The 16,585-nt window shown below is 38.1% G+C and overlaps 1 protein-coding gene across 1 annotated transcript in view; it reads left to right on the top strand.

The window, feature by feature from the left end:
- The window catches only part of ACOXL (acyl-CoA oxidase like), a 110,965-nt gene that overhangs the window by 7,154 nt on the left and 87,226 nt on the right, over positions 1 to 16,585 (top strand). Inside the window, exons 5-10 of the mRNA XM_089481531.1 lie at positions 3,446 to 3,544; positions 3,971 to 4,085; positions 5,782 to 5,868; positions 7,678 to 7,750; positions 9,907 to 10,039; positions 10,198 to 10,232. Of these exons, the coding sequence (XP_089337657.1) occupies positions 3,446 to 3,544; positions 3,971 to 4,085; positions 5,782 to 5,868; positions 7,678 to 7,750; positions 9,907 to 10,039; positions 10,198 to 10,232 (542 nt within the window). The remainder of the gene's footprint in view (positions 1 to 3,445; positions 3,545 to 3,970; positions 4,086 to 5,781; positions 5,869 to 7,677; positions 7,751 to 9,906; positions 10,040 to 10,197; positions 10,233 to 16,585) is intronic.

Genomic DNA, 16,585 nt, shown 5'->3' with positions numbered 1-16,585 from the left:
TGGGCCAAATTGTGCCAGCTCTCCCATGTATTTCAGAGCCATGTTGGCCTTCCCTTAAAATCATACTAGATGCTTAGCTGGTAGGTGGTTCAACAGTGACTCTACCCAGTATGGTCAATAGCCAGCTGCTTTTGGACATAATACCAATGCCCTATTCTATTTTTAGGGTCTGGATAGCGAATTCAAGTAATTAGTATTACTAGGAGTACCAGTACCACGTGCTCCTTCTGAAAAATATGAGCTTTGTATTTCCTAAAATATGGTTTAGGTTTTTCAGAAGAAATTATAATTTACTTTAAAGTAACAGATACATTAATCTTTTGATGGAATAGCTAGATCATGTGGCTTAGATCCAAATTTTTTTTTAAAATAATAATAATAAAAAAGCAAACCTAATTGTGGATGGAAAACCGGAATGGAAATATTATCTAAACGTTAAATCCCTTTGGATTAACAATTATTAAAAGTTAATGTCATAGTATCTTGCAGCCAGACACTTAAATAAACAAAAGGGAGCTAAGCAAACAACTGGAAGGAGCAAAGCCATACTTATTTTGCTTGCTTTGTTATAGATTATAATGTCTGCTAAATATTAACCATCCAACATGTTGACTTGCAGTGTATAGAAAAATTATCTACATTTTTGTTAGGGTGACGTTGTAGGTTTTGTGCTGCCGACCTACTGCAAATTTATATGCAAAACCCAACCTGTAAAATAGAATTCTAAAAAACAGATGATGAGTTTCAAGGTCTAGGTCCTCAAAGCTAAATGGCCCTTTTGTCTTTAGCAGCATATGTTTTCAGCATCTCCTCTAAAGGCAGAATGAGTGGATGAACGGCAACAAGAATATTTGTAACCTTTTAACCCGTTAGGCAATAGAGGATTTTTAAAAAGTTTCTAAATGTATATTTACAGTGCTTTTTTGTCATTGGGGCGATCAGTAAGCAAGGTGTTATGGCAGGAGACCCTGACAGATCAAGAGGCTTCCCCTGTGATGTCAGCAATAATGTTATCGGCACGAAATGCCTGAGCTTCAGGCATTTTAATCACCTTTGAATGTAATGGAACTCAGAGCGCCATCACGTTCAGTCTGACAGCTGGGGCCATCAGGGAATGCCGTGTCCAACAAACTGCGATGTGTGTTCTGACACCATTCTATCAGAACCAGCATTAACCAATTTCAGCTACCGTAGCTAGTTTGTTGGGTTTGACCACACGAACCAGCCTTCGTCCCCCATGTGCATCAATGAGCCTTGGCCACCCACGACCCTGTCACTGATTCACTGTTTTTCCTTCCTTGGACCTTTTGAGTCGCTCGCATCCTTACGCTTGCCCATTTTCCTGCTTCTAACACATCACCTTTGAGGATGAAATGTTCACTTGCTGCCTAATATATCCCACCCAGTGACAGGAGCCATGGTAACAAGATTATCAGTGTCATTCACTTCACTTGTTAGTGTATACATACTAACGACACACATAGACATAGAAAGTGACGGCAGATAAGAACCAGTAGGCCCATCCAGTCTGCCCAACCTCTGAGTACTTTCCTTTAGTACATGCCCTTATCCTATATCTAGCTTGGCCTTATGCCTATCCCATGCTTGCTTAAATGACTTTACTGTATTAACATCTACCACTTCTGCTGGAAGGCTATTCCATGCGTCAACTACCCTTTATCAGTAATATTTTCTGATGTTACCATTAAACCTTTGCCCCTCTAGTTTATGCTTGTGTCCTCTTGTTGTGGTAGTATTTCTCCTTTTAAATAAACTCTCTTCCTTTACCTTGTTGATTCCCTTTAAGTACTTAAATGTTTCTATCATATCCCCCCTGTCACATCTTTTTTCCAGGCTATATAGGTTAAGATCCTTTAACCTGTCCTGGTAAGGTTTATCTTGTAATCCATAAACCATTTTAGTAGCCCTTCTCTGCACTTTCTCCAACATTTCTATATCCTTCTGGAGATACGGTCTCCAGTACTGTACACAATACTCCAAGTGAGGTCTCACCAGTGATCTGTACAACGGCACGAGCTCTTCCCTCTTTCTACTGCTAATACCACTCGCTATACAACCAAGCTAATGTATATTAAAATTGGGAAATATATCATAACTTCATTTTTTGGGGGGATCTACATGATCTTTTACGTTATCACCAACTAATTATTCTGTTGCTTCCAACCGTTATTGCTCGAGCGGGTAAAGACGGGTAACTGATCAGATAATGCTGGCCTTGCCACAGGCTTCCGCCAATCCCCCTCTTCCATGAGGTTACATGTTAAACTAAATATCTCAAAACCTGATTATACTGATTGCCCATGGAAGCTATAAGTAGTCTTCATTTCGCATAGGTCATTATGCCAAAAGCTGTGACAGCAAGACTTTTCTTTTAAGGATAGAAAGTATGAGATTTTAAGTTTCCCAGGCGATTGAAACTATAGATGAGCCGAACTGTTCTTTATATGTCATCAAATTGTTCAGTCTTTCTTTAAATAATTACAAACTGGTTCTTCTGAATAGTTTTCAAAACCAGCCTCCATGCTGCACATTACCTTAGCTTGTCTCGACATGCAGCGTCGGTTGTGTTCACCTACCTTTATCGTGGAGATGAGAGGTGGGAGCTGCCAGGAACGCAAAAGAAAGATGTACAATTTACGTGAAAATATACACATTTTGATGATAGGTTTCCTATCTGTTTTGTGGACTGTTATTTTCTAGGCAGTCACTTTGCCACTCATCGGTCAAACACTTTGGCCTGAATGACGATCAGAGGAAGAATAATCCAGTACTTAATTAGTGAATCAGGGAATCCCAAATGTGGCTTATTAGAGCCCTACTAAATATAGGTGTAGAGTGCATCTTTTTTTAAAACTATAAATTCCTAGAATAGGAATAAAATGTGCTTATGTTATACTTTTTGGTAGGGGTTTAATTGCTATAATCTTCTAAAGTCGTAATGTACTAGTCACTGTAATTATATTCAGTAACCTATATAATAATGATAATAAATGCATGTGGGTTTATGATGTATGACCTTGGTGCATAATAGATTTAGATAAAACAAAACAAAAAGCGGCAAGTTAAGCAGAATTAAATATTGGGCAACTTATCTACGTGTGGTATACATGGATGTTTTAAATGGTTCTGAGAAATGTTAATGTACAAATGTTGTGCTTGTATGCAACATACATCTTTGTGTGCTACAGATTAATGTAAAACGGTTTGCAGTTAATGGTTCCATGTTTTTACTAAGTGCTCCAATTGAAATAGAACCCATCTCTTTATTCCATAAATTAAAACTTTTAGAAATATTTTTTACTCTGTCAACATTTTGGTTCCTAGAGATATACAGTACTGTGTATTTGACGGCAAAGTGATAATTGGGCATGGATATTTTTCTGGTATTGACAATCAAATAGTATTTTGTTTTTTTGTACAACAGAGCCAGGTATTCACAGGGATGTTTGCGATGACAGAACGAGGACACGGCAGTAATGTAAGAGGGATTCTCACGGAAGCTGTTTTTGATCCAGCGTCACAAGTAAGCAGCTGTGGTCATGTATGTAATATGTAGTAAAATGTTTTGCTTTAATACTTGGGTTGAAATATCCCCAGGAACTTGAGTAGCGTCATTATATTAGGGAAACCTTTAACACTTACGCTTTTACTTGACAAAGTGAAAGAAATAGTAACATGTCTTTAGAACTATATAAGGCTGAATCTATAGATGCACAAAATGTTTATCGGATCTTGTCACTGGAACCTTAACGTGTTTCTACAATGTAATTCCTTGGCTCTTGCCACTTTCACTCTCAACCCTTCCTTGAAATATTATTTTAACATATAATGGCAAAGTTTCCCAAAGTGCAAGGTCAAACCACACCTTAAGATCTCATCTAGAACTTTTAGTTTACTGTAACTATCCTCTATGTTTTTATTTCTTCTTATTGTTTCCATTTACATTTAGGAGTTTATAATCAATACGCCATGTGAAAATGCACAGAAGATGTATATTGGTAATGCAATGAAAGGGAACCATGCCGCTGTATTTGCACAACTGATCATCAATGGAAAATCTCAAGGTTTGTATAGGTCATTCTTGGTTAACTAGGCTAGGACCTCTTAACTGAACTATAGACACTACAAGGACTCGTTATAACATTAACAACTGTCCAAGACATTGCTATTAGCATACTTCACGCCAGTGCAAACACGGATACTATTTTATATATACCTTCCCTTTGTCATATCTTCCTCCTGGGTTGTCTCGCTTTTTCTTAGGGCTTTTTTAGAAATTTGATGTTTGTGAGTATGCAGTGACATTCAACAACAGTAAAACTCACAATAATGTGTGTTTAAACTGCGTTACAAATGTATGAACACACTACTTGGGTTTTGAAAGAAAGGTATATTGGCAATTATTATTATTATTATTATTATTATTATCTTTTATTTATATAGCGCCAACAGTTTACGCAGCGCTTAATACAATACATAAATTCAAGGGATATGACAAGACAAGAATTGACAGACTAAGACAAACCGATACATTTGGTGGAGAGAGCCCTGCTCGCAAGCTTACAATCTAGAGGGAAAATGGGGTGATAAACATAAGGCATAGAGAAAGGGTGAGAGGTATTGTGGGGGTTGTATCGATGACAAGGAAGTTCTAGCAGCTAAGATGGTGCGGCTTCTCTGAAGAAGTGGGTTTTTAGATGTTTCTTGAAAGTTGGGAGGGAGGGAGAATGCTGAAGGTTCCTTGGGAGTAGATTCCAGAGATATGGGGCAGCTCGAGTGAAATCTTGTAGACGGGAAAAGGAAGAGGTGATGAGTGAGGAGGAGAGCCTTAGCCCATGGGAGGAACGTAGGGATCGAGTAGGAGAGTATTTGCTAATGAGGTCAGAAATGTACGGAGGAGCGGTATTGTGGATGGCCTTATATGTCAGTACCAGGATCTTAAATTTAATTCTAAAGGTAAATGTGTTTGGGCTTAAATTTGAGTTAGCCATATATAACTGCTTGTAAATCTTTTAAATCTTTTCTTGTTGTTTTTGATTTTACAGGCCATTTGTATATTCTACATTCTAGATATTTATACTTTTTTAATGGTGTGCTTCTTTATATAATTTTTTTTATTTGCATTGAATTCAGCAGCATCCGAGTTGTCGTGTCGTACACAATTAGTGATTTTTGTTACAATATTAAAATGCATAAAACAATATACCATATAAAATTGTTTAATATGATATAATATATGCATAAAATAGTGAAGCAAGATGAGTAGAACATACATTGAAAGTTAAAAGGTGAGCAAAAAATAATTATCCTGACAGTGAATTCTAGACCAATGAAGGGTTTTGTGAATCGGTTAGTGAGTAGGGAAAGGTTTGAAAGTGAAAATGTCCTTATCGTATCTTTCGTTATTTAAACACATGAACTGGTTTCGTAAAGTAATTTTTTTTTTTTTTGCTCATTTTATCACTTGAAATGGTTAATCTACAGGGTTAAGAATAATATATCACATAACTCATGTTCTTTTCAATAGACAATGTATTGGGTATCTTACGCTCTGGAGAAAAGATAAAATAAAATGTTACCTTGCGTGTCTCCCACACTGTGAAAGTGCTTGTGAACACTTGTTATCTGCCACTTGTACGCTAAATAAATATCACCTTGCTTCAGCTATGTTGGTTATCGCCCATTTGGCATTACCATTGTAGATTTGCTGATCCAAATTCTGATGTGTTTTGGTTTTTTTTAACCCCTTTTGGTGTTTAGGACCTCACTGCTTTATTGTCCCTATACGTGACCAAGATGGGAAAATGTATCCGGGAGTAGAAGCGATTGATATGATGCACAAAGAAGGTACTTAAAAACGCGTATGTAAAAATATTCCATGAATATACAATTTTATTTTAGCCTGAGCAGTCCATAAGGGAAAGGGATAGAAACTTCTCCATCCAGAAAAGGTAGTCTCACATTTTACAACTCAGGAGCGCCACTGTTCAATATTTATTTTTATTTAACACCCCTTAACTTTACTAGTGTTGCTGATCCATATAAATGTTAGCGAAGGAGGTCTTCTAAGATGGTGGTGTTGCACTCGATATCTATCTATATGTCTTTGACTGCCAGTTCCTGGGGAAGTAGAGAACTATTAAGCATTAATGCTCACTTGCACTGTATATGCTCCTTTAGAGGATATTAAATATGCAAACCATGGAGGTTTATGCAAGTGGTTAACAAATTTGGCGATTCATCATTCTTCAAATAACCAACTAGGGCTACTGATATATTAAAATTAAATGTGAATAAATAACCCATACTGTACCCAAAGTTAGATGAAAATATCACAAAGCACACCTATAAGCCGGCTACATCCAAGTGGAGCTGGTGTCTGGTCCCTGTCTTGTGTGAAGCAGCAGCCTTTGCTGTGCATGTGTCCTTGTGATCCACGTGTGTACACGTTCACGCTCCCACATCATTCTCCTGTAGTAGCTGGGATCAGATTTAAACCATGTGATGTGTGCCTTTGGCATACCAGTGTACTAGGCAGGTTCAATATAGTCCTTCTCTAATAAAAAACATCTAATGAGACCCACCTGGTAGCCATTTTTGGAAGAAAAAAAACAAACCAAAGTCTAAATGCTGTAGCAAAATACTTTACAGTTTTGTGCGTATGTTGTACAGGAAATTGCATTGCCCGCTAACTTATGTTGCAGATATAGCAATTCTTAAGGTTTGGTAATTTTTTTTAAAGAAAACTAAAGGACAAAGAGTACTTATAAACCAAAAATGCTAGTTTTTTTTTATTCTGTGGTTTATCAACTGTATCTTGTGGTGTAAAAAAAAGCAGATATCTGTGGTGGGGGGGGGGGGACTTTTAGTCATAAATACCTTTCTGCTTCTTTTAAGATGTGCCAGTGAGCTACACCAACACACAGTACATTCAGATGCATGAAATATCACCAAACAATATCCTCAATTCTGGTCTAAAGGACTATATTCAATGAAATGATTTGCTATAATCCATTTAAATTGATATTTTAAGTATATTTATTATTTCTTCTGCCTTAAATGTAAGTTTAATAAAATGCAATGTTGACCCCAAATATTTTCTTATTCTTGCCTGTATATGGTGGCCCATAAGTTAATTCAAGCAATGTTACTATACTTTATAGTGTCCTCTTTGATGTAGAGTACATGTAGCTTTCTGGTAACTATGCATATACCATGCATAATTTTCACCTAAACCTGGTTCTTTATCAAAGAAATCTTGATTTAGAAGCACATTTTTAGACATTGTAATGAAGCGGTGTGATCCAACACCTGACTCAGTTTGGCCCTTCCACAATAGAGCAGTGTCAGCTGCAACCAAGCTTGCTCCAATTTCTCCTCTCACGCATAGGTACTGATACTGATGCTCGCTTTTCTAAATGTTTCTTTATGTTGTCGATGAGACTGGCTTGACAAGCCAAACCTTGTGTCCGCTTGTCCGGCATGGTTTGTGCCATTCCTCCAGCTGGCTCACACACCTTTAGAAGTAATCAATGAATCAAGTGCTGTGCCCAGACTGGGTCCACCCAGTAGCTTCCTTAATGGCACCACAATCTATGTCTATAGTATATAAAATTACTTTTCATTGCTCTTAATTATAGTCCTCTTTTCTTTAAGGTCTGCATGGTGTCGACAATGGCATTCTGACATTCAGACAAGTTCGTATACCAAGAGAAAACCTTCTAGACAAGTTAGTACAAGACCCTTCATTGTTGTTTGTAGCATCCTGGCGCGGGTTGTGCGTGGTTAGCAGCAACTGGTTCTCCTCCCATGAAATTAATAGAAAAAGACACGCAATATTTTTGTATGTTTTCGGCACAGATCTAGGGGAAAATTAAGCGTTTTTTAAAACAAAATTGTAAAGGACCCGTGGTTCCTTTTATGTAAATATACTTTCATTTTGTTATTTTAAAGTAAGCAGGTAATGAGAATGACAAAAGTAATGGGAAGGAACCAGTGGCAGCCTCCATGTCTGACATTTGCAGATATATTTGACTCTCTCTTGATGTGATATTCCATACAACGTAAAAGTAAGATCACCCCTTACTGTCCCTCTAAAATATAGTTGTATGCCAAATTAGTTATTTTGGGTTGTGCCAGGGCTGCATGATGGTGAATGGGTTGGTTATTAAATATATTTTGCCAGTTATGTGGCAATATACTTTACAGTATAGCTTACTAGTGACGGAGCAGGATAGGCAGGCTGAGCTGAAGAACTTAGAAAGCAGCATTAAGAAAGGGCTGCCCCGCTATATCTTATTAGGTGAATTTGACGTCAGGGTCGGTAGAGCTTGCTGGGTATTGTTTAACAGCCCAAGAGTTTAGCAGTGCTGCTTGAGTGCGTGCATGTTTGGGTTCTAGAGTTTATGTAGCAATCCATGATGCAGCTTTCATGAAGGGGCTGCTTTGCTGGGCCTGGAATATCATTAATATACACAGTGCTCAGGGTTCAAGCCTGTGTGGATTCAGCAGAAATACGGAAATGGAGAAGCTTGTGAGTAGGAACCATGGGAGGTTATAAATGATAGACCTTCTTCAGACACCTCCTGGTCGTCCTTGTTTCATGTCAGGATCAGAGCTGGCGAGGAGTCCGGGAGGACTGGCAGCAGAGGAAACTTAGCTGTCCGAGGTACAGTTAGTTAGGGTAGCAATAGCACTAGTGGATAGCACTAGTGGATGGCACTAGCGGATGGCACTAGCGGATAGCACTAGTAAGTGCAGGACTCGCCGTCGGCTGGATCCTTGGTCAGTGGCAAGCCGTGCTTCCACCATGTAGGGGATGTTATGCCACTGGCTATGGCTATGTCGGTTTTCTCAGGGACCCCAGCCAGTTAGCAAGTTAAAGATAACACGCTTATCAGTCAACATCCGGCCATGAAGTCTAATTTGGAATCTTCTCCTGCCTTATTACTGCTGGAGGCAGGGACTGTACTTGGTGAGACCTATTATCCACAAAGTGGTAGGTGGCAGGTCTGAAGAGACGGCAAAAATAAGCAAAATGTGAGGGGTAGCTAAGGGGAAAGTACCTCCAGAGATTTGCTCCATATTTTTAAGGCAAATGTGCAAATTGATTTGTCAGTAACACACAGCAACTTTTATCGTTCCCTCCATGTTTAATGAGAATTGTAGATTAAAAAAAATAATCATAGCTGTTGTGGTTGTCCAGAAATAAACAGTGACTACGTGACTTACTCTCGTATTTGATAATTCAGCATTACTTGCGTGGCTTTGATGTAAAATGAAACTAGAATATAAAAAAAACCCAAAACATAAACAAATGGGTATACGTACTGTACGCAACTGAATAGGTTCAGTGGAATTATATGCTGTACTTGTATGTAAACAAGTGTAAATGCAAACATGTGACCATCGCGTCTCTAAATCATTTTAGCTGTAAATTAGTCGGTTTTATTTACTGTCTGGGCGCATTTCGTGTTGCTCTCAAGTTGCCTCAAATTGTCAGTCTGTGAATGCTCACTTTCCTGTCAGACATTCTCAGTGAGACTGCAGTTTCAGGTCTCCATTTTGGTTTTATATACATCACTACCCATAGGTCTGGAATCGTCTCAGAAAAGCAGTTGATGATATGACATAAGAGCCAGATTAATTGCTGAAAGGCCGTTGTTTCAATATAAGAGGCTTTTATTTATTGTTTGTTTTATATAGCACCATCGTATTCAGCAGCTCTGTTATATAACAGAACATTTAGCCCCGCTCAAACGAGCTTACAATCTTTGCTGATCTATACATTTCCTATACAGTTTGTTCTATAATCCCCACATGCAAAGAGTAATTCTGCTGCTGTAATAATAATTGCTATTTTATTTTTTTTGATTGACGCTGCAGGTTTGGCTCAGTCTCTCCAGATGGAAAGTACCGCTCATCCATTGAAAACAAGGGTGCCAGATTCAACGCTATGCTGGCAGCTCTCACACCAACGAGATTGGCATTAACCTTTCAAGCCTTGGGAGCCATGAAGGTATTCTTTTATTTCATCACCATAAAACTTAAGCAGAAAATGTGGTCCGTGAAGGGATGACTTATAAAAATTTTTTTAGACCTCTGACCTTGTGGGTTTTTTTTTCTTAACTTACACTACAAACTGAACTAACAGTGTTTTTCTATTTCAATTTGCAGCTTGGATTGACGATAGCCATTCGATATAGTCACAGGTAATCATAGTTTTTGTTTTATTTAACATATAAAATGATGACATTTTTAATACCAAACCTTTTAAATGAATACATAAAAAGTATGGGGGGCATGAGGCTATTTTGGCCAATGTGTATAAGCTCAGCTACCATGTCAGGACCCCCTGATGAATAGATATAAATAATATGTTAAAGAGCACAGGTAAAAATGAGACAGATATGCTTTAAATGCCTGGGTCAATTTAGGGTCCTAATTTCGGGCTGACACTTTTACTAGGGAACCTGTTTTAACCCATAGCAGTGTGGGACTTATCACAGCCAAAAGCTATCATAACAAGAATGAATTTTGTTGCATGAAGACATAGTTATAACATGTTGCCTGAAGAAGGTACAGTACTTGAAGATTTAAAAGAAAAACACACACGCAAACAGAAAATACAAACTTATATTTTTAGTGAGTATTACCCATTTAAATGTATATAATTATGTTATTTATGTGTGACATAGATACAACAGGTATGTTTTTTTTCTCTGCTTGTCGGTTTTGATTTGTCATACCTCATATGCTGTATAAGTGGCTGTGTTAACGCTGGACATTGTATAAATACATTTCCATAATAATGAACATAAGAAAAATATACGTTTTTTTAAACACTTGAGGAGTAGAGAGTTAACAGGATTCCAGCACCGGTGTTTGGGACTTTCATAACTTGCTTTGTACTATTTTAATTATATGGAACCTGTGAGAAAACTTTTTATTGATTAGTAAGAGCACCTCTCAGACATTTCCTTCCCTGAGCACCCTTCTGCTCTTTGACACATTCTTTTGTATAATTAATAATAATAATGTAAATATTACTTCTATAGGGTGGCATACTTCATACTTGCCATATAGAATGGCGACTTCGATGAGCTTCAGTGGTAGAAGGTGGCAGTATGACAGTATGCTATAGAAAGTGTTAATGGTAGCATCGGCATGACAGAGAGTAGGGTGAAAATATGAGAAAATCTTTTTTACAAGATTTGTGGAAAATTCACACTGGGTTTTAAGACAACCATGTACGACTTGACAAATAGGTGGGTGGGCAGTAAAACAGGCAACTCTGAGAATATTAAACCGAGATGTTATGAACTGCGGTTTGGGATGGTGATGCAGTCTTCTGGATAACTTGAGCTGCTGATATAAATAGACAACCAAACGGTACGGGCTTCTTACCCTCTCGTTGTAAGTCGGCAGTCCTGGTAAAGTCCCAAATGCATCCCCCCATGTCTGTCAGGTGGATAAAAGCAACAAGCAGATATAGGGCACAACGTCAGGAACAGAAATCCCCAAGCGTATGTTTCCATCCCAATTTACCGAATTTTATTGGTTCACAAGGACTTCATAAAAGCTTTTCGCTCCCACTGGACTTAATCATGCACTTTTGTAGACTGTAGTCTATAATTAAGTCCAGTGGGGGCAAAACGCGTGAGACTCATTTAAAAAAAAAATTAAGAAGTCCTTGTGAATCCATAAAATTGGATAATTTTGGATGGACGCATACGCTCGGGGATTTCTGTTCCTGACATTGTGCCCTATATCTGCTTGTTTCTTTCATGCATCTGAGCTGGTGATATGCTAACTACTACCACAACATCTAAAGCTGAAAACAATGGATATCTTTATGTATCATATCAAGAGAACATATCTTAAGTTGACCTTCCTTAGAATGCAAAAAAGTTTAAAGGTTGATACCTCTCTCTTAAGTACAATTTTTAATGCATATGAAAGCCACATCAGTTTTAAGTGATCTGAGATCAAACATGAAGTTTGAAGAGCTATTAGTGTGTGCTTTGATACAAACCACACTTACTTTTTACTGTTACTAATCCTTAAACAATTCAGATTTCTGCTTTGACAGAGGGAAAGAGTTCCTGTGATTTTAACCTAAATATCATTTTTTTTTCTGGAAACATTTTTTAATCTTCTATAATCAAAAAAGTAATTTAATAAATGGACCGCAAAGCCATATGTCTGTAAAAGAAATAATTTCTCAATAATAGATATAAAATAATGTAAAACTGTGATTTTTTGTGATGTATAAAGGTGTGAACAGTAAGAGGATTTTGCATTTATTATTGAAGACCACAATTATCCACCTTTTTAGTGCACGCGTCAAAGGCCTGGACTGAATGTCCGCAGCGGCATAAGCGCCGAGTCAAATCACCAAAAAAAGATGAGCATTTGTAGCAGATGGCCCACAATTACTGTCAAATTCTGCATTTCTATAGGCTGCGGGATGGTCACCTGCCACAATTTTTGTGAAATGTATTATGCTTTGGAAGATTGAAAATCACTGCCCTGAGGACCAGCTTTAGCAGCTTGCTGTCACATCTACCTTCCTGGTAACTCTTCGAGTTTGACTCGAAGTGTCTCTGGGTGACTAATCTCTTAATCTGGACAGAGGGAGCACTGGTTAGTCACTCTTACTCCTACTAACCCTGTCCTGATGCATGTGCTGGTCCTGCCCAAGTCATGGCTAGTTCTGCTTACATGGCTGGCTAGCTCTGCCCCTAAGTTTGTGTCTGTGTGCAAAACAAAGCTAATACACTGTTTGCACGCATACTCTTATGTACATATGATGTGGACTCTTGTGTACTTAACTTTTTTTTTTTTATCTTTTTTAATTTTATGTTTTTCTGTTATGCTGACCAATTTTTTCAAGGGCCAGGATAGCCTCTCTCTGACACACACTAATCAAAGGATGTGCCGATATGATCAAGATTAAACAGAGTTTGTGGCTTCCTGTAGATGACTTTATTGTTTGGCAGGTAGACTTGTGTGCACCCAACGCACCACTGATCTGCAGTATACATGTAGCTTTTGATCTTTTTTCCACACTATAGATGTCAGATGCCATATTTATCTTCTCTGTGTTTTTTTTTTTGAGCCGATTAACTAACTTAACTATTCTGTTAAGCAAAAAATTAACCAAAAATTGTATTCTTCTGAAAAGTAAAACACCACTTAGCTGAGATATTGCGTTTTTAAAGTCCCTGAGACCCCAATAATATAGAATGCATATTATACTGCCCTGTGAGTTTACTATGCATTCTTTAAAATAAAGATCAACCCAGTGTAGAAGCTACAGCTGTTCCCCTTCTTTTGTAGAGAGTCTTGAAGCAGCCCATCGGTTTCGGGAAAGTGCTCCAAATAAACTCTATGGGAGCAGTTTCTTAAACAGACCATGTAGCATTCACCAAGACAGTGCTGGAGCAGACTGAAGATAGGTATATCACATACGTGGCATATAGCTGGTGGGAGGGGATAGGGACAATTGCATATGAGGGGATTCTGCAGAATCCCACCATGCATTTGCAAGGGGACACCACAATCATTAAAGTGCATATGATGGCTAGAGTGTTTCTTTAAGGGGAAACCCCTAGTGAGTGTCTTCTACAAGAAGAACTGTGTTGTTCCTGTATAATGCGCAGTTAACATCGGACAGATTGAATTATGCATTATGAAGTGCAAACAAAGGCAATCCAGGAAGGGGATTTCTCGTCTGTGCCACTTCTGACTTCTAAAAATCTAACGATAGAAGTTCCTAAAAGTTACGTGATAACTGTGTGTGGCCATGACGGAATTATAAGAACTATAAACCATCCTTTTAAATAGATAGTCCTCACCCGCATAAGGCATACCATGGGAATCCACGTTAACTGGTTATATTACAGTTCCTTAACTGCAAGAGTCCAGCGAGCATGTGCACAAAATTGTCTAATTGGCTTAATGATTGTAGAGATTTATACTTAGAATTTTGGGAGTCGGTGCCTTGTCACATGTTAATCCTACCTAGCAAGCAGGCACTGTTAGTATGTACGGCATAACCGGCCAAACCCTCAGCCTGCGAGTCTGCGATATACCTTCTTCTTTAACAAAACTCGCTTTTCAAACTATAGGTGATCAGCTGTTTTCAGAATGACAGTTTCATACACAGATACAGAGCCAATCGTACACTGAATGACACGCTTACACCCAGCAAACATTCTGAGGTCTTAGAAAGAAGGTTCATCTAGGAAGGAAGAGGGACACATGGATTTCAGTCCAAATATGAGCTGCTTATCCTCAAAACCTGTCTATGTTGAAAGAATACAAAAATAAACCAGATGATGTGCATAATGATGATGATGGTGGTGGTCTGGTCGTGTAAGCTCCTTAGCATGTAGCCAGCAATGTAGGATCCTCTGTTCAAGACCATCCAAAGGATGTATGACACACTTATAGTCAACCATTGAGTCTCCAGTTAGTATAAAAGTAGAACATATCAGCAAGTGAATTTTTAGTCAAATCTGTTGAAGTTTTAAACCTAAGCTCTTTCTGAAGGGGTGTAGGAGATGCATCATATCGCACAAGTATTGCTTTTTATACAGGTCATTCTTGTGGTTGTGTATTTTTTCATAGGATCTGTCTTTTTAGGTGATCTAAAATCAACAGTTGAATGCAAGACCTTTTAAGCGATAGCTCAGATATTATGCTGTATAGTTTGTTAGTCAGTGCCTTAGCCTAGGGCTTATAATACTTGAGGTATCTTAAATGGGTGTGCAGTTCCACAATGTTGTATTCATTTCTTGTAAACCTGGTGCTTGACTGATTTTTTTTTTTCTTAGATAATATACTTTTGTTCCGTCTTTTGCTCATCAGCCTTTGATGTCAGAAACCACTTTAGTGTTTACTTGGTATCCCCAGAATCACCCCTGACTGATAAGACATCTCCTTGTGAGCCCCCACCACCTACGTGTTGAGGATTGACTTCCTGAAACGTGGGTGTTCTCGAAAATAATTGAGTATGTGTTTTCTTAAAAAGGTGTTTTACGGCAACAGCGTCAGATTTTGTTTCTGCCGTGATGGGAAAGAAATGTGGTTGCAATATGTGTAATTGGCTTGATTTTCCTTGTACCATCTGTAGAATCTATCTTTGGTTTTATCTGACTTTCTTTGTTGCAATCTTATCCCTTTTCCTTATTGTCCTACTGAGGAAAACAAATAAAAAGAGTACAACTTGACTGACAGATCTCCATGCAGAACACTTGTTAATTGAACCCTGTGAGCCGGGCTTATCTGATACGTTGTGAAAAAGTGTTGAGAAAAAAAAATAAAAATTATTTGCTTATCTGGTGTGTGTGCAACAGATCTAGGTATCCCAAATGGGTATATCTGCTAAAGTTATCGGCTACGCTGATGCCTTCCCCCTCAGAAAATTAGAAACTCAGTTTAATGGAAAATACAGGTGTATTTGAATAGTACAAGAGGGTAATTTACATTCAATAGTCACAGCAAAACACACACAGTGCTCAGTATTTGCACTCTGACCACCTCAGCCCAGTAGAGGGTCGCTAGTGTAGTCTATGTAGAAGATGGTACTCACGTGCGGTTTCTGTGACTTCTGGCCGAAACCGGTTAGATATCAGATCTTGGTGCAAATACTGGCCAGAGAGGTTTTTGCCCTGTAAGTCCTGACCTGATGGAGAGTAACACCACACATAAAACCCACTCTGAAAATGCAGGTACCCCAAATCTGTGTCCGAGCTCCACAGTCTTTAGAGTCTCTGGTAATTGAGGAACTTTTGCACTGTGTACCCTTTTACCCACCTCCCCAAAAACAAGGCACATAGTGTATAGGGGGAGGCTGACCCTTAGGCCCCTCTAGGAGTCCAGGACACAGAGGCTTTTGTGACAGTGTAAAAATTGAGAATATCTGACTGTGAGCTGATGAGCTACCAAGTATTCTTACAATTTGGACTTAATGGGGATACTTCTTAAAGGGACAGTTTAACGTGCCATATAGTCCCACCTATGAAGAATGTATATTAAAATATTTTGTAAGGGCTTTGCTATGCATCATTTACCTTTCTGCAGATCCAGAGCTGCAACACATTCTCCCTTTCAAGAAAAAAAAAACTTTACCAAAATGAAAGTAGAATAAAATAATAAACATAAGTAGTACCATTATTCATATGAGAACCCTGTGATCAATAAAGACCTCTGAGAGATCTCCAGTGTTAAAAAGGTTAATAAATTAAGGCAAAGTGAAAAAGGTGTAAAAATCTCGCACTAGAAATATAAAATAAGAAAACACCCTTTTCACTCCTAACCTAAGAGGTTAAACTATTTAAAAAACAAAACAAAAAAAAAACTGTGTAATATAATAGGGAGCACAAAAACATACAGTATGTACATGATGTGTTACTGTGCTCCAGTGTCTTTTTGGTGAACATTGGGGTGTTTTTCAGCAGTGGCACATAGTCTCATGAAAAAAATACTTGCAAAATGGTGTTTTTTGTTTTGTTTTTAAAAAAAATAATAAATTATTCAATTCATACAAAATGATATA

Source organism: Sceloporus occidentalis, unplaced genomic scaffold, assembly GCF_023333645.1.
Source record: "Sceloporus occidentalis isolate IW3139 unplaced genomic scaffold, rSceOcc1.0.p SCAF_15, whole genome shotgun sequence".
Lineage (NCBI taxonomy): Eukaryota > Metazoa > Chordata > Lepidosauria > Squamata > Phrynosomatidae > Sceloporus > Sceloporus occidentalis.
Note: the sequence above shows the minus strand (reverse complement) of the source record. Positions and strands in the feature narration are given on the sequence as shown.